The sequence below is a fragment of the Coenobita brevimanus genome, chromosome 100, assembly GCF_032717465.1.
Source record: "Coenobita brevimanus isolate Jiangsu-jjx chromosome 100, ASM3271746v2, whole genome shotgun sequence".
Taxonomy (NCBI): Eukaryota; Metazoa; Arthropoda; class Malacostraca; order Decapoda; family Coenobitidae; genus Coenobita; species Coenobita brevimanus.
In genome coordinates this window covers 56,617,776-56,637,508 of record NC_137053.1, presented here as the reverse complement: position 1 = coordinate 56,637,508, position 19,733 = coordinate 56,617,776, and the positions used below count along the sequence as shown (strand labels likewise).

Sequence of the window (19,733 nt, the reverse complement as noted above, 5' to 3'; positions counted from 1 at the left end):
TGATTGATTTGTTATGCATATTACACTTAATATTTTAATTTATGTTATTAATATATTTTCCTCACGCCATCCTAGGGTGAGAAAGGAGGTCTGCATGATGATTTTAGTTCCAGTTTACTTTGTCTTGGTAGCATAAAAGAGGATAAAAAAAAAAAAAGTTTGATATGCTAAATTATTTGCTGAGAGAGGTTTTGATTGGTTGAAATCATTGCTGGTGGTAGTAATATGGCATGACAAAGAAAAATCTTTGTATTTTATGTACAGTCACCCCCAAAAAGTATCGCGCAGGTCGGGTACGATGATATCCGAAATGACCATTATAGCTCATGAATTCTCGGTAAGATTTATTGGTAACCACTTTACTATACATATAATAACAATACGGACTAGAAAATGTCATAGACTAGCCATATATTGCATCCTTGAGAGAGCAAGTTAATCAGCATGGGGGAAAAAAAATCGTTGTTCAGTTTTCAGTAACTATCGTCCGGTGTCTCAAATTGCTTCACGGCAAGTGTGCACCGATACTTTTTGGTGTGAGTGTACACTCATTTTCCATTTTATGCTGTATTATTATTATTATTATTATTATTATTATTATTATTACTATTATTATTATTATTATTAGTAGCAGTAGTAGTAGTAGTAATTATTCTTTCACGTAGCTCTGGGACATCAGTCCCTTTGAATATAAAGAAAAGCTATGTAATGACGTTTTTCATTATTATTATTATATCACGTTAGCTTAACCCTTGGACTGCGGCTGGATAGGCCGCATAATTACTCACGACACGGCAGTCGGGCATTATGAAATGTCTTCTAGTGAACATCATTGAACTGGAAATGATATGATACACTTACCCTTGAAAGATTTGTGCACGGCTCACCATAGTATGGAGTTATTGTGATAGGAAATTTTCCAGTTCGCAGTAAACTAACAAATACCTTAGTGGGTCTGCCTAGTGTCAAATCCTGAATGAGCTGCCAGATAGTCCAACAAGCTATAACTTGTGTGTGACATGCTAGTTTTGATAATTTATTTCATCCTTCCATCTGTTCCCTTAGCCACTGTCGTTGTGGCATTTGATTTTAGCATCAAGAGCCAGTTTTTCTGAAAATGTTTGAGTCTTCCTTGGATGCTAATGCCATGGTAAATGGATCAAGAAGTTCATGAATTTTGTTCATAGCAACTACTCTTCCTAAGTTCCTGGGCTTAACCTTGGGGTAGGGATGAGAAATGATAGATAGCCTAATTGTGTATGCTATAATATTTCGTGATACTGTTCCCACAAGAAAATTTGTAGTATGAGACTGAAAAGTTTGATCATAAGGGGTTTGTCACAGTCCTCCAAACTGACCTCATAAGAGGTATGTCACAGGTCTTGGGGTAACTACTTTATCGTGAGGACGGAATATGTTTGTACTTGCTGCTACCAGATGATATCATTTAGCTCATGAGAGCACTCCAATAATGTACGAGTTAATGAAGGCTATCTCTAATCTTTTCATTTCAAAAAGTCTCTCCCTTCAAAGCTGAATAAAATCATTTAGAAATAGCAAGAATAATATCTTAAAAATATGTCATTGTAATGATAGTGGTAGTGACTTCTTTGCTGACCATGCATACTCTTTTTGGCCTGGGAACGTATTTTTTTTCACTATACTGTTGTTACCTTGAGATGACTGAAATTCAGCGTAGGAAAGATCTCTTGTACTGGAAGAATTGGTAGTGAAGATTATTTCATTCCTTTAGTTTGACAAGTTCGTCTTAAGCTGAGTAAAATCATTAGTTAATGCCAAGAATAAATCTGATATAATGCATCTTTAGATGGAAAGGGTTATCAAGTGAGAAAGAATGTACTAGCATCAGTATTTTAGGCTGTATTCATTCAGTAGTGCGCAGTTTATAGTTGTGCATTGTTAATCTGCAGTACCAATGATATTAGAGAATCAGAAGCAATCTTAATCTTTCACATAGATACTTTTTTTTTTATCAGTCCATATTAGAATGCAAAATACGCAGCCAATGTTGTTTTGATTTAGACACAATAACTACTAAAGCACCTTCCTGCATCCATCAATGCTTCATAGATGTATCAGCCACAGGGGAAAGAGAATGTGGTTGCTAAGGGTGGAAGCAAAAATGGCCAATCTGTCGTTGTGTCCATGCAAAAAAAAAAAAAAAAAGTTATTTTCTTGTGCGTGTTCAGATTAGTCTCAGTATTCGTACAAAACGAAAAAAATCAGAGCAAAAAAAAAAAAAAAAAAAAAATCTCCTGGGTGCTGAATTACAGAGATCTGTTAGCCCCTCAGGCAACATTGTTGTAGTTTCAGAGCTCATCTTACCTGGTGTTTGATTCAGTTTTCAGTAGCAGGAAACATTTTAAACAATCAACAAATATCCATGAAAAATTGCATTTTCCTTATCCCGGGAGTATTATTGTAATTTTTGTTAGTGTTGGTGTAATATTTTCAGTTTAATTTTGCCTACAGTTTCCGTCTGTCTGTCCTAAATGCTTAATTGTAGTAATAGCTTAACACTAGAATATAATGACAGTAACGAAAGGTTCTGTGAAAACGACATAGAACCCCAGTACTGTCTTCTGCAACTGAGCCATGTGAATTAAGCTGGAAAAAGGAAGAGTATTTGAGACAAGTCAAGGTAAAAGAACTGTAGTCGTTTTGTTCTTTGGCAAGCGATAATACTGTTACTGAGACTAAATTAAGAGGTATGAATAATGACAGACCGGCCATACAAATAGTGGATGCAGGACCTAGGGCCATATTTTAGGTGGCATAGGAGAGTTTGTAGTACCCTTTTCTTAGCGATTTATTGTGTGTATTGCACTTTAATTTTCTCTTATATGTACATTTCTAGTATTGACGTAGAGTGCTTCAGTACCATACAAGAGGGTAAAATTATGTAGGAGGCAAAATAAATCGCTGAGGAAAATGCGTTACTAAATCTCCAAAGCGACTTAGAAATATGACTCCTAGTTGCAATGATGACCTAACCTCCCCCTTCTGTCCCCTCCCATTCTCGCTACTCCCATAGGAAAATTCGGTAAATCGGAAGTTTGGGCCCCTTGTTCTCATTCTCTCTCACTTTCTTTCCTCATGCTTGGACCCTTTCCCCCATACACCCCACCCTTCTTTAGGCTAGTTTCTCCCTTGACCCCAGCTCCCAAAACTAGCTCCAACTCTTGGGTAACTACAAATCCTCCACTAAATAGGCTTAAGTGAACCCAGCCTGCTTGTCTAATTCTACCAAAATCTCAAATGAGTTTTTGTGTTTTGTATCTCATTTTTTTTTTCTTGTCTCACAGTCTGAACTAAAACACGATGTCTGTGACTGATTCTTTCCCCCCAGTGGCTGTTATTGTTATTCGTACTTTTGTCTACAGTGTATTAATTCCAGTTTCAGTATATTGCCATATTCATATCATGAGCCTTCTGATGCAGGTTCTCTGCCACCTAAAATTTCTGTTTCCTTATGTTTATCTTTTAGTCGAGACATATACAGTTTTCAGCACCCTTTGGGCCTTTTTATTAGCAGTTTCTGTGCATTATATTAACATGTCACTTATACACCTTCTGATACAGGATCTCGTTTACCTGACATTTTCTATTTCCTTACATTTCTATCTTCGTTGTGACAGGATCCTTTTTTTCACATTTTTAAAGACATTTCATTAGCATTTTCTAAGCATTTTGGTAATACTGTACGACATTTATAACATTTCACCCAACTTACTCTGAGACCTTTATCATTAACCCTTCTGTACGATGACGTCCTATATATTATATGCTGGCTAACACCTCAACTGTTTTATTAAGCTTTAGACACACCACTTGTACTGATGGAATTCTACTGAAGGTCGTATTCTAAGTGGCTTTGGAGGTTTTGTAACTTCTTCCTTAGTGAGTTCTTTTGCACAGTACACCTCAGAATCCTCTTGTATTTTACAAATGGAATATATATATATATATATATATATATATATATATATATATATATATTTATATATATATATATATATATATATATATATGTGTGTGTGTGTGTGTGTGTGTGTGTGTGTGTGTGTAAAGCAAAGTGAATTGCTAAAGAAGAAGTACTGAGCCTACTATGCCGCCTATAATACGGCAGTACCTCCCCCTGGACTGTGATACTGTTAATTTAGCTACCGACACATGATAAGAGATCTGTCGTACTAAAAGGATTAATAGCTTAAACACACACACACACACACACACACACACACACACACACACATCAACTGTGTCTTGTTTGCTGTTTTCTTCAGTATCATCTCCCTCCTTTTTACCTTCAACACAGTGCAGTTTGTGATAGCTCCTCTTCTGTTTTTATATTTTCTCATTTCCTTTAATTTTTCTTATCCCTTGTCACTGTGAGCAAAACCGTAGTGTGTCCTCCCAGTTTTTTCCCTCGCCATGGCCAAACTTGAGGTCATATTTTTGCGGTAGAGAACATAAAACGCGTCTGTCTTAGTCTCCATTAGTAATTTTTTAGTGACGTAGCCATGTAGAGATAGGGCCGTTTTCTAGGTGATACAGGAAGCTTCATAGCACTTTTCTCTTGGTGATTTATTTTCTGTATTACAACCTGACTACTCTTGTATGTTACTTGTATCATTTTAGTATCGAGATAGTATTCGTCAATAACATACAAGGGGATACGGAGGTGTAGTGTGCAGAATAAATTGCTAAGGAAGAAATGTTACGAAATATCCAAAGCCACTTAGAATGCGACCAATAGTGCGGTGGATGCACCTCGTAGTGTGTTTGATGTAAGAGCTACAATATTAGTGTGAGTCGCGTGAGATTGTAGTCCGAGAATTTGCATAGAGAGTCAGTATTTATTATTTTTTCCCTCTTTCCTTAGAATTAACGGGAATATTCTTAAAAACCTCTCTGGCTAAACTGTTCTTCAGGAGTTACCTCTTCATCTCACCTGTTGTGCTCTCTCTGCTAGCATGACTAAAGGAGCTGCACTTGAACTCATCCTTGTTTGAACTCACATCCTTGTTTGTGCTCCTGCTGGCTCTTTCATTGCGATGTCAGACTTATTTTAGTTCATTCTTGCTACCTCCAGGTGATTTAATTCAACTTCGGGAAGAATTCCTTGTGCTGATAGTGAAAGCTATATCATACCCCTTTAGTTCAAAATTTTTTTCCAAGGTGAATCACGTCTCTTGGAGATAGCTTGAATAAAATACTAAATGTGTCATCGTAGGGAAAGAGTTGATAATATATACATTGTTGAGATGTGTGCATTTTGTAGCGAAGGTGGACATTGTGACATGTTATTACTGTGTGTTTAGGAACAGCACTGGTGTTTGTGTACAGGACTGAGGTATTAGTGGGAAGGAATAATTAGAGTTTGTCTGAGAGCAGTATTTCACTTTTTCAATCTGATGATCTGTTTCTCATTTGCCAAAGGGATTTTTCTTTCTCCGTTTATTCTTGGTGATCTCATTTTCACCAACTCTTGTTGCCATGTCTTCACAATATTATTTCTGGGGAAATTGACCTGAAACATAAATGCACATACCTGAGTCTGGTACCTGAAAATGTTTTTCTCGGATTTTCTGTTTACGCATTCAAAATGATTCTATAGCCCAGAAGTGTAAAAAACGGTGCATCACAAACAGAAGACGAGTGGAGAAACCATCAGATGTCAAAAGAAGCAAACCATTAAAGGCGCATGTTCCGTTCAGTTTCTAACATGGCTAAGATGTGAGGCGTGTTGTTCGTGCGAGAGAAAACTGATCTCGTGTTAGTCCTATAAGGGAGCACTGTACTAGAAGCAAATTTTGGGTGTAATGCATTTACTTGCAAATGTTTCCATTTTGAATTTTGTTCTAGCTACTTCCATGTATGTTTGTTCACTTTGGGAGAGTACCTCTGTAGTGATGGATGATAGAGGCTATACCTAGCGTCTCGATTTCAGAAAGTCTATAATGCTATTAAAATCGCCTCTATTTGGAAAAAGTAAAACTGAAGCATACAGTTTGAGTGAAGGGTGTTTATGCTGAGAAATTCAGTTGATTTGTACGTGGTCACTGAGCAACCATTTCACGGTCACAGTTATGCCTTCTGTCTTGAACTTGTATAGGACAACTACTTTGCTATGTCAGGCTTGTGCAGGCAGATCTGTATAATATATACATATAGTTGCAGATATAATTACCAAATAATTTCATTACAAGAAATTAGGAGGCAGTAAGAAATGACTTTCAAAACCCAATGATACAGTCTTTGAAGCCCAAGAATCTTTTGAGAATATTGGTTAAGAGTTTTATCACTGTGGCTAACAGATAGAGTGGCATAACTGTGTCCAACACAGCTGAAGGGCTAATGTCACTGCCAGTCTGACTGATATGATTTGTTCAGCTTTGAGAGTAGTGCTTGCACAGAAAGAGCACAGGTTTCAGAACAGGCAAGTACTGTGTGTTTGAAGGTGCAGGTTGTAAAAGGATGAATACTTTTGGATGGATATCTGCCTAATGTATCAGTTTGCTTATACTGTACTATAGTTAAGGGTTGGTGTTCCTGGTTTCACATGTTTTGGGGGGAATCAGGTGGATCTAAATTATTTTACTAATTAATATTCTCGTTTTTTCTTTGAGTAGCAATTCCTGACTTACTGAGGTGAAATTCTGGTCAGTTTGATTTCATCTCATGGAACTTGGCCATTCCTATAACTTTTCTAAGCCTGAGTTTCATGAAAATAGATAACCTTAGGTATGGGGTAGAATTACACTTTCTTGGTTACCAGTCAGATTGACTTTCAATCTGACAATACTTAGCAATCAATTGAGCTGAAATGAAGAGATTAGGAACCTTTGCCAGGCTAGGTACATTATTGTACTTTCTGTGGCCAGAGGGGAAAGTCCAAGAACGTGATGAAACTTGCACCTAAACATCTCAGCCAGAATATGTACTGTATACTCATTGGTTAAGGAGGTTCAGGAGCATCTCTTCCGTGCCAGGTTATTTTTGTATATGGCACAATAGTGTTATGTCATATTTTGTTTATCCAAGCTGAGTCAATAGGAAAATAATATAGATATCAAACAAGAGAACATTACTGCATGGCATGCAAGGTAAATAACTAAGGGAAAGGTCCTATAAAGCCTCCTGACCCCAAGTGAAAATGGTTAACGATCACTGTCCCACCCTCCTGTCTAACAGGTTCACACGTATTACCTCACTTGCTTTGTTAAAGAGCAAATTTCATATTTACGTATCCATGATTTAGAATGTTGCACTGACAAAGTAGGTATTATTCTTTACCCAATAATTATTCACAGTTTTCAAATGGTTATGCTGAAGTAAACAGTGTTGCTGAACTCAGGTATAAACTGTTCAGATTTTGTGGTATTGTCCCTAGTACTGCATTTTGCATAGCACGGATTAATTAAGAATATGAAAGTTCACCTTAGCTGCAACTTCACCAATCTTATCACTAGATTATGAAATGTGAGGTAAGCTTGCATTTTTCCTAATTTCAATAAAACAAGAGAAAAAAGTAACATTGACCACAATAAGCATTACAGTAGAATCTGTCATCTGTATATATATCTGCCCTTTGTTATAGAGTAAAATGTCACTACCCTATACATTTCAAGCATTCTCACTATGAACAGCCATGGCCTGTAACCCATTGTATTGCCTTATATTATCGAGTAAAATATTACTGCTAATATACCGTGAACAGTTTCTTAATGAATATTCATTATCTCTAACCTTTCCTCAATGTTTTGTTATAGAACAAAATGTCTTTGATCAAACACTCTGAACAGTCTCTTTACAAGCACCATCCATCTGATATTATCTGTCTGCTGTTGTTACATAGTGAGAAGAAGTCCCTAATTGCTAAATTGAAGGTTGCAATATTACCTACATAATCCCTTCATCCCACATGTGCCATATTAGTTCTTGTTGCTACCAGTAATGTCCCTGATCGGATATTTTAGTCCCTCCTGTAAGCTTGGGGGCTTGTGATAGCAAATGTTTAGGATCTTCTTGGGTCCTCTTCCTTTTTCTTGTCACCCTTTTGATAAGACACCATTTCCATCCCCCCCCCTTTTTTTTCTCATCATACTCACTACCCATTTTTGGTCCGTCCCACCACCAGCCTCCCTTCCCTGCTTTTAGAATCCAGCCTAAAAACAATCTTTCCATTTCTGGTCCTCCCTCCAGTTAACCGCTCTTCCTATTCCTTTCCATCTCTTCCATCAACCATCCATTCAGTTTCTCCTAACATCCAACCAACCTTCCACCCTAACCCTTTTTATCACTACCATTAACCATCATTTCCATTTCTCCTAACCCATCCAACCAGCCTCTTCTGTCATTCCCTATTATCTTTCTTACCATCTTCTTTGTGCATCCTTGTCAGCCTTCCAACGATCCCCCCTTGCCATCCCTTGTCATTTCTTCCACCAGCCTTCTTTTCCATTTCTTGCCATCCTTTCAGCTAATTTCTCCATGCAGTCCTTGTTATCCCTCCTCCCATCCTCCTTTTTCATCCTTGTTATATCTCCAGCCAACTATCGTCCTCAACCCCTGTTATCGGCTCCACCATCTAGCTTGACATCCCTCCAGCCAACTATACCTTCCCATCGCCTGCTCTCACATCGTCTTCCTTGGCACCCCTCCAGCCAGCAACCCTCCTCATCCCCTGCTATCTCTCACACTATCATCCTTAACACCTATCTGGCCAACCACCCTCCCCATCCCCTGCTATCTCACATCATCTTCTATGGCATCCCTCCGGCCAACCACCCTCCCTATCCCCTGCTATCCCTCACACCATCATGATTGACACCCCTTTGGCCAACCACCCTCCCCATCCCCCGCTATCTCTCACACCATCATGCTTGACACCCCTTTGGCCTGGCCAAGCACCCTCCCCATCCCCTGTCATCTTTCACACCGTCTTCCTTGTCACCCTTCCAGCTACATCCCCCTCCATCCCATGTCCTTTCTTCCATCATCATCTTTGTGACATCTGCCAACAGCCTTCATCTTTTCTATCCTTAATGACCTAGAGCAGCTTGTACAGCACCCTACCCGTATCCCTGACCGCCTTGGAGAGAGCTCCAACATACTTGACCTCTTCCTTACAACTAATCCTTCTGCTTACACTTTAAATCTTTCCTCTCCGTTGGGCTCCTCTGATCACAACCTTATTACCTTAACCTGTCCTATTGCTCCGGTATGGCCTGTGGACCCTCCAAAGAAACGTTGACTGTGGCACTTCGGAGCTGCAGATAGGGAGGCCCTCAGGCAGTACTTCTTTGATTTTCCCTGGAATGATTATTGTTTCCGTGGCCGAGAGCCATCTGAGTGTGCCTTGAGCATTACGGAGGTTATTCTCTCGGGCATGGAAACATACATTCCTTTCTCATATCCTTTGACTAATGCAAGAAAGCCTTGGTTTAATCACGCTTGTTCTAATGCTGTCTGCAACAAGGAGAGGGCATATAAAAGTTACCAGAGCCAACCTATCCCTGAATCACATCTTTTTTATGTTTCTGCCCGGAATCGTGCTAAGTCTGTTCTTCGCTCTGCTAAAAATAATTTCATCCGTACCAAATGCTCTCAACTCTCCAACTTGAATTCTTCCCGTTCCTTCTGGCACCTTGCCAAAAACCTTTTTAACAACTTTACCTCATCATCCTTCCCTCCTCTTATCTACTCTGATGGCTCTGTAGCTATTTCTTCTACTGATAAATCAGATCTCTTCACTCAGACTTTCTCCTCCAATTCCACCTTAGATGATTCCGGTGCTGTTCCTCCATCACTTCCTCCCTCTGACTTCCTCATGGCTGACATTAAAATTTCTTCAGCTGATGTATTTTGTGCCATCACTGGCCTCAGTATTAACAAGGCATATGGGCCTGATGGAGTCCCTCCTGTTGTCCTCAAGAACTGTGCTTCTGTGCCTACACCCTGCCTAGGTAAACTCTTTCACCTTTGTCTTTCAGCTTGTACCTTTCCTTCTTGCTGGAAGTTTGCTCTTATTCAGCCAGTCCCAAAGAAGGGTGACCATTCCCAACCGTCTAACTATCGTCCAATTGCTTTAACATCCTGTGTCTCAAAATTTTTCGAGTCTATTCTTAACAAAAAATTTTTAAAGCATCTTTCCTATCACAACCTCCTTTCTGATCGTCAGTATGGGTTCCATCAGGGACACTCCACTGGCGATCTTCTCGCCTACCTTTCTGACTCCTGGTCATCCTCCTTTCAGGACTTTGGTGAAAGCTTTGCCATCGCACTTGACATCTCAAAGGCTTTCGATCAAGTCTGGTATAAATCTTTAATTTCCAAACTGCCCTCTTACAGTTTCTATCCGTCTATAAGTGCCTTCATCTACAGCTTCCTTTCTGGTCGTTCTATAGCCGCTGTTGTAGACGGCCATCGTTCTTCTCCTAGATCTATCAACAGTGGTGTTCCTCAGGGTTCTGTCCTATTACCAACTCTCTTCCTTTTATTCATCAATGATCTTCTAAGCTGTACATCTAACCCTATCCACTTGTACGCTGATGATTCCACCTTTCACCTTTCCATTCAGTTCCCGCAACATCCATCCCAGCAGTTACTTCAACAGACAAGGGATGAGGCTATGGCACACCTAATGTCTGACTTGGTTCGTATCTCTGACTGGGGTAAAAATAATCTTGTTTTTAATGCATCAAAGACTCAGTTTTTACACCTATGAACCCGACAAAATCTTCCACATGAATACCCACTAATATTTAATAATATCCAGCTCAAGCCTGCATCATCCTTGAACATGCTTGAGGTTTCATTCACTCGGGATTTATCTTGGAAAGATCATATTACATCTCTTGTAAAATCAGCTTCCAAGAGATTAGATGTGCTAAGCTGACTCCATACCTTCTTTACCCCTGCACAGTTGTTGACTTTGTACACGGGTTTTATTCGTCCCGGTGTAGGGTACAACTCTCTTGTGTGGGGAGGCTTCCCACATACAGCCCTTCTCAATAGGGTGGAGTCAAAAGCTTTTCGTCTCATTAACTCTCCTCCTCTTACTGGCTCCCTTCAACCTTTGTCTCTTCGCCCCACTGTTGCCTCTTTATCTCTTTTCTATCGCTACTTCCATGGTCACTGCTCCTCTGAAATGTCTTCTTGAATCCCTCCACCTCTACGACGGGCGCTAGCACCCGTCTAGCAACAAACTCTCAACCCTTTCCTGTCCAACTCTCATTTGCAAGAGTTAACCGTTACTCCCAGTCCTTCATTTATGCAATGGGTCAACTCTAGAACTGTCTCCCTCTTTCTGTATTTCCTTCTTCCTATGATCTCCAGTCTTTCAAACGCAGTGTGTCCAGGCATCTCGAAATGAACAGATCTTGAGTTTGGCTCACTTTGTATTGTTTTTGTTTTTTTCTTGGAAGGAACGGTTTGCAGGCTTTTGGCCTTTGGTTCCTTCTTCTTCGCATACAAAAAAAAAAAAAAAAAAAAAAACACCCTACCCATCCCCTGTGATCTCTCTCATTATATTCCTTTTCTATCTTTCTCACATCAGCTAATTATCCTTCCCACTGCCCATTGTCTCTCCCACCATCTTCCTCTTCCATTCTTGTCATACCTACATCCTACCCTCTTTCCCATCTTTTGTTACCTCTCACATTCAGCCTAAAGTTTGTGAATCCTTCAGGTAAATAAGTTTGCTATCTTTATCTTAATATTAAGAAATTTTTTAAGAACTGTCAGATTCCATGATAAATTAATAGAAGTGATGTGAAATGTAAATTAAGCAGTGGGAAAATACTGACTCATGGACTGGTATACATTAGAAATGCAAGACCCAATCACACCTCACCGTACTTACTTCTAGCACTGCCTCATCTCTCTCTCTCTCTCTCTCACACACACACACACACACACACACACACACACACACACACACACACACACACTGCCACAACTCGCACTGCCAATGTTCTCACTGCCACAGCTCACACTGCAATTACTCACAGTGCAACATCTTACACTTTCAAACCTCACACTGCTACATCTCACTCTGCCACACCTGCATTTCTGCATCTTACGCTTACGCACATCACATTGTTACATTTTGGTCTACCACACCCACACCCACCCACCCACCCACCCACACATGGTTCAGTCATACCTAACAATCACAACTTACTCCCAGATGATCAGTGCTCAATTGTAAGGAGAATTTTCTTTTACTCTGTATTTACACTTTTTAAATCTCTTCCCTTTCGATGCACCTAGCAACGAACGTAAATATTTTGTTTGGTATGAAACTAAATCTCTCTCTAATGGATCATTATAGTAAAGAATGAGCCAAAGTCGCCTGACCTGACGTAGGAAAAAGCTCAGCAAATATCTAGTGGTCGTATGGTCAGAATGACCAGTTGCAGTGAGGGCCCTGCATAGTTTCAACAACCAAAAGCTGACAGATTTTTTTTTTTTTTTTTTTTTAGTGTAATACTACCACGGAAAGTGGGCTGGTCTTCTACCCTTAAATGTACTGTACAGAGGTACAGTACCCTAGTCTCGGGTCCTAACACCTCATGTGATGTAATATGTGACTAGTTACAACTTTTTATAAATTTCCATTAACATTAACGCAAATACCGAAGTTAAAAGTTCCTAGCTTCATGTCTTCCAAGTGCACAGAATTATCGAACTTTCGTTATTACTAATTAATTGGATATATTGTAGTCATTACTTTATCATCTCACTACAGTGACTTCTTTTTACTATATTTTTGCCTCTACCACACGAGTATATTCAGCTTTTGACAGACCTATAAAAGTGAATTGGCAATGGGAGGTTTATGTCTAATTCTTATTGTTGAAAATTTTTTAGCAATAACAGAATATGAAATACACCATAGAAGCTGAGGGGATGAGTAATTTAAACATGACAGTTTTTATGATATTTCTAAATGAAAACAAATAAATATTAGGTTCAGGTGATGTACTGTTGGCTCTAAAAGCCCTGTTGCCTTTCCTGATTTTCTTTCCATGGACTTTGAAAATAAAGATCGTATTATAAGTGGCAGTGAAGGTATCATAGCACTTTTTGTAAGCGATTTATCACGTGTATTTCACATTTGATATTTCCTTAATGGTGGGTATATGTTAGTGTTATAATTTTAACCTTAGCATAGTTTGCGCTCGTAACGTACAAGTGGTTAAAAAATTGTAATATGTAAAATAAATTGCGAAGGAAGAGATGCTACAAAGCCTCCTATCTCAGCTAAACTACAGCTCTAAGTCATGGGAATCCAAGGCAAGTAGTGTAATGGATTCACAAGGCTAATTGTTAAAGTTTGAGAAGACAGAAAGAAGAGAGGTAAAAAAGCTTTTGTTGCTTCGTGTACTGCCGGGCTCAGTACCATTCCTTGACGAAAGTAACACCAAATTGGAAATAATCTTCATTAATCCCTTCAATCTGATGATATATTTTTCCACTTCTTTCATTCTCAGTACAGATGATTTCATTCAGCTTAGGAGAGACTTTTCAAACGACAGAGTTTTCATTAATCCCTTGACAACAAGTAATTTCCCTCAAGTGAATAAATTCGGCTGGAGGTGGCAAATATGAAAGAAAAAAATACGTCACTGGATTGAATGGGTTAAACCTTTAAAACACAAAGCCTAAACTACAGCAGGTATCTCATTTTGGCTGCAGTGCTGCCAGATGAGTATCACCAGACCAGTGTTATAATTCAACTTAAGACAGACCTCTCGTAATGAAGGGGTTAACTATCCTCAGAATCGGTACAATATTCTACATTGTATCTCTTGCATATTAACTAACGATGTACAGCTGCAGGAAGTAATTTCTATACATTTGTGCATTCCACATTAAGCCTCTCGTGGTCACGACAACTGTGTTATTCTGATCCAGTAAATGCCAGATGATTACATTCTACTGAGAGTGAGCATAAGAGCCTGAGAGTATTAATAATAATGCCAATGAATCTTTCATCATCAGAACAACTCCAGTATTCTACTGTAAGTAACAGTAGACGATATTATTCAGCTGAGAGTGGGCACGAGTTTGAGAGTATTAAGCAGCATCGCTACACTTGATAATTGTAGACAATGTACGGAAACTACTGACTGCAGCTGTACTCTCCACTGTTAAGTGGTCTGCAATCAAACACCAGTGCTGTCAGCTATTTTGTTTGGCTCTTATTACTGACATTCGAGCCAATCTTACCATTTCTTCTTCCCAGTGCTTACCCCTTTCTCCCTCCCGTCAACCCCTCTTTCTCTTATCACCCTCCCCTCTCCCCCCTACCTTCACCTCTTAACCTACTGCTGCAGAGATTTTCCTCAGCTCCTCCTGCCTGACTACTGTGTGCAAATCTCATAAAATGAAGAGATGTGGCTATCAAATTTATGAAGTAATTAATGAAGAGATTGTGGCTATCAAATTTATGAAGTAACTAATATATTTATAATCATCATAGAAGAAAGACAAGGATTAGAGTTTCACCTATCGACTGTATGAGGGTCATATGGCAGACGGTCAGATTTTGCCAGGTACCATTCTTCACCTTGGACACAGCCTGCAATAGTCCTTTTTTTTTTTTTTTTTTTTTTTGATAAAAATGGTCGACTCCAATAATTTCTGTACAAAGTTGTGATTTCATGAAATTCGATGAGACTCATTTATTAAATAGGAAATGAGTCTCCTTGGTTACTAATTAAATTGACTTTCTAATGTGACTACATTTGACCATAGTTACACTGGAAAGGGCAAGGGATCTTTGTTATGTTAAACACATTATAGGTCCTTAGACTTGGTGGGCGGGCAGGGACAAGAAAAGGCCTTTGGGCAAGGTCTTATTCACAGCCTGTTCGTACCCAGAACTGGAAGAACCTGGATTATAAATCGGATAGTTGCATGTCGTGTTCTTAAGGTAAACAGGGACCTAGTGAAAATTATCTGCCATCATGATCACTGTTAGTCGGAAGGCATAAATCAAATTCATGTCTGTCTGTTTGTTTATCTGCACCAAATTAAGGCTATTCAAGGCCATATTTGCACTACAATAAATTTATTCAAGGCCAGATCTGCATTCCTTTATATTTCTTGTAGACCAAATTTGCATTTCATTTTTCAAAGCCAGATTTGCAATCAGTTGGATTTCTTCAAGGTCTGCACTCCAACATATCTATTCAAGGCTACAGTTCCATTCCATCAAACTCCTTCAAGGAAAGTGCTCCATTTTCATAAGGACCAAATTTGAATTCTAGGTTCTTCAAAATCTAATTTGCATTACATTACTTTGAGGACAGATTTACATTTCATTGTTCTTCAGAGTCAGATCTGCACTTCGTTTCTTCACGACTAAAGGGTTCCAGTTTCATCAATAAAGGATTTGCACTCATTTTCTTCAAGAACAAATTTCCATTTCATTTCTTCAAGGCCATATTAGCATTCAGTTTCTTCAAAACAGATTTGTATTCCATCAGATTTTTAAAGGCCATTTCTCCATTACATTTTGTTCAAGACCAGTGTTGCATTCCATTTTCTCCAGCAGCAGATTTGCACCGAGTGGTGAGGCAGGGGAGATTAAACAAACGCAACTGTGTGAATTAAAAACACCTGTACTGAGTGTGTGTGTTTGTATGTTTGTTTGGGACGTGTTAGTGATTGTGGCAGACCTTTCCGCTTAACCCCTTCAGTACGATGACGTCTTGTTTGATTCTTGCCACCACCAGTCTGGTTTGTCTTCTAATTTACTTATTTATTTTTCAGTCCAGCTTACGAGAGACCTTTCAGAATGATTACGTCACTTTTTATATTTTATTCTTGTCAGCACAGACTGATTTCTTTGAACTAAGGATGGACCTCTCGCAGTGAAAGGGTTAAGGGCGGTATCTAGATGGTATAAGACGGTTATGTAGCACTGCTTGTCTAACGATTTATTTTGCATATTACACCAAAATTCTCATGTATGTTATTTATATCGTTTTGCATCGAAGCATACAAAAGATATCGGGGTGTAATGTGCAGAAGAAACTGATGAGGTAAAGGTGCTATGAAATCTCCAAGACCATTTAGAATATGACTTTCAAGACAATCTCCTCTTTGCCCTTTCAGTACGATGACGTTGTTTTATTTTCCTCTGCTAGACCATTTTATTCAGCTAAAGGGAGACCTCTCGTAGTGAAGGGGTTAACCAGCTGCTTGTCCTGTCTTGTTCTCTTGGATTATTGTTATAAAAAAAGTGTAATATCGGTGTCTCACAATTATGATAAGAATAGGTAAATAAGAAACGTTTATTGCTGAATGTGTTAATTTACAAAAATCTGCTGAATTTGAAAGTTAAATTTATACTGTTTACAAATGTTCCAACAACTCTGTGCTTTGCTTTGTATAACTTGTTACTGTGATTATAAATGCCCGTGAAACCATTACCAAATTAACAAAATTACCTCAGTTTCAAATAACAAAAATTCGTTTTTATATCACCTATGTAAAAATTTTGATTGCACTCATCTTACTAGCTCTCTCTTTATACCTTTTTTTTTTTTTTTTTTAAATCTCGTAATATTGATTGTCTCTATCTCACCATATTCCCTCTTTTTGTTTTCTTTTTTGTTTGGTCTCTACAGGAGCAACAGATCAAGCTGTGTGGAGGTGCTGGGACCCTGTTGGCACTCCCCTCAGTGGCCCTCACCGCCCTTCTGCTCCTGGCCCATCTTTACAGCGCCATCCAACTGCGGTCGTGATAGTTGTGGCGACTGTGATAGTTCCCGTTGGGGCAAGAGAGCGAGAGAGAGATGGGAGGGAGGGAGAGATGGACTGGAGCTAGGGAAGAGTTCTGCCGATACTCTCTCCATCATCCTCTTCCTCCTCCTCCATGCAAGGGGGAGAATTGGAGGAAATAGTTCTGCTGATATTCTCCACCATCATCGTCCTTCAAGCGAGGGAGAAATAGATGGGAAATTTCTTCCGATATGTCTCCATCCTCCTCCTCTTCCAGGCGAGGGAGATTGGGGATGGAGGGAGACCCAGCGGGAAAAGTTCTCTCAGTATATATCCATCCTTCTCTTCTTTCTCCTCCATGCAAGGGAGATCGGGGAGAATCGAAAGGAAAAGTTATGCCTATACTTTCCTTTATCATCTTCCATGCAAGTGAGGGAGACTGAGAAAGAACGAAGGGAAAGTGTTACTGATCTGTCTCCATCATCCATCACCATCCAAGGAGATCATAGAGATAGAGAAAGGGAAAGAGAGAGAGAATCGGAGGGACATACTACTCTACCGACTGTCTTCATCCTCCTCCTCCTCCTCCTCCTCGCTGCTTTACTCTCCAGATGTCTTTGTGATCGAGGGGGAAGGAGGGCAAGGTTATGTGTGTCTTTTTTCGGTGTCATTGGTGGACCTTCCCCCCTCAACCCCCCTGATGTTTTTATTTTAAATCTAGTTGTGCAAAACAAATTTAGGATGAATAGCTTAAAAAGTGTCAAAATAATAATAATAATATTAACGTAATAATGATAATGGAAAATGTAAAAAGAGAGGAAGGGTGCAATTAGCAAACCTGTTTTTTAAGCGTTTTATTCCTGTTTCTTGTGTGTGTGTGTGATTGGTTTGGATATGTAGGCAGTCTTGGAAGTGGAACGTCAATCTCCAGTTAAATTAATGACTTTTCCCATGAGCTGAGTGATTAAGGATATGGAAATGGACTCCGGTTCTTCTTTGCTCCACAGAAATAAGAACTTAGCAATCTTTCTCCCTTCCAACAGCGGCATCTGCAGATAAGAGAGTTGCTTGTTGGTTTGGTGCATAAATATATAAATACGGATGTTTTTCGACCAGTGTCCACTCAGAACTCATGGCAAAAAATTCCGGAGATGAAAGTTAAAGAATTCGTCCTATGTGGGTGAGGCTCTCTTGAACTTTCAGTGTTGACCGCTTTGATGTTAACCACTTAAGAGAGAGAAGAGAGTGTATGAAAGAAAGTGTGTTTGTGTGAGAGAGCATACGACTGTGAGATATTTCCGTGTCAAGGGACATAGTTTTCCAATGATCCTGTGCACCCTCTGCTCCTGTACTGGAATGTTGCATCAGGAAGAAAACCCCCAAAGGAAAAACCTAAGTGTCGAGGAGCTGTTACAATGTGTTGAGAAAGGGGCTTTTCCAAATTGTTAAGAAATGTTGCAAGGTGCTGAGAAAGGAGCTCTTACAAAGTGCTGAAGAGTTGCAGGTTGAGTACCTATTGCACAGTGATGAGAAGCTGATTCAAAGTGGTTATAAGAGGTGTAAAGTGTTGGGCAGCAGCTGTTGCAAAGTGTTGAGAAGCTGTTGCCAAGTGCTGAGTTGTTTCAGAGTATTAAGGAAGCAGTTATTACAGTGTTGAGCATCTGTTTGAAGGTGTTCAATAGCTGTTGGAAGGCGTTGAGCATCTTTTGATAAGCGTTGAGGAAGCAGTATGTGCAGACTGCTGAACAACAATTGCAAGGTGCTTAGCACTTGTGCAAAGAGTTCAGGAAGTAACTGCAAGCTTAGGACTCGACCTGGATGATCCAGGAACATTGAAGTATCATATATATATATATATATATATATATATATATATATATATATATATATATATATATATATTTGCTTTCACTTTTTGATTCTTTCAGAATGAGTATGCATTTTTAATTTGTTAATACGGCCAGACTGTTTTATTAAATTGGTAGTTTTTTTTTTTTTTCAAGTTCAGATTACGGCTCTTTTGAACTGCAGAAGTTACTTATAGGTTTCACAGACGCCTCCATTACAAAGCAAGGTTTCCTTGTTGATATCTAGTTGCCTGGTGGCTGCAGTATAAAGACATACAAGACGTTGCTGGGCTGAAAGGTGTTAAATTGATATAGTGTGATGATACTTTTTAAATGGAGGCTGTGCTACTCTCAGATGCTTTTATTCAAGTTGGGAAAATCCCTTTGTCGTGCAGGTTAGAGTGAAGTCGGTATGGAACTTTTCTAGCTCGCAAACTCACTCCTAAGTTTAGCAAATATCATCTGGAGAGCATAAATAAAATGAAAACTCAGTCTTCATAATTAACCCATTCATTCCTGTAGTCCAGTGACGTCGTTCTTATTTTATATTTGATTTTTTTTCGGGCTTTTTACCTAACTTGATGGGACCTTTCGAACTGGAGGGGTTAGATACATACTTCATTAAATCCTTTGGTAGGAGAGGCCTATCCTTAGTGGAATAAAAGCATCTGCATAGAGCATGAATACGTCACCGGATTAAAGGGTATATATATATATATATATATATATATATATATATATATATATATATATATATATATATATATATATATATATATATACACACACACACACACACACACACACACACACACACACACACGAGTGCTACATCACCTGGATTTAGAATGCTCCCTAGAACCTCTCCCATACCAGCAAATAATTTCTACATTCAGCATGTAGATATTCTTTTGTACCTTTATTCGAAACAACTGTGTTTTGATACAAAAACGACATAATCATTTAAAGAAAGTAATATGTACCATGCATGGACTACTACTACTACTACTACTAATGATAATAACAATAATAATAATAATAATAATAATAATAATTCAGGCAGGGAGAAAGTGACCTGTTAGCTTCTTAAGCCCACTAGACTGTGGTCCCTCAGCTCGGATG

At 39.0% G+C, this 19,733-nt stretch overlaps 1 protein-coding gene across 1 annotated transcript in view; it reads left to right on the top strand.

Moving 5' to 3' along the window:
* stj (voltage-dependent calcium channel subunit straightjacket) overlaps positions 1–16,787 on the top strand; it is a 504,277-nt gene extending 487,490 nt beyond the window's left edge. The window contains exon 34 of the mRNA XM_080284182.1: positions 16,671–16,787. Within this exon, the coding sequence (XP_080140308.1) occupies positions 16,671–16,787 (117 nt within the window). The remainder of the gene's footprint in view (positions 1–16,670) is intronic.
* Positions 16,788–19,733: the final 2,946 nt, after the last annotated feature.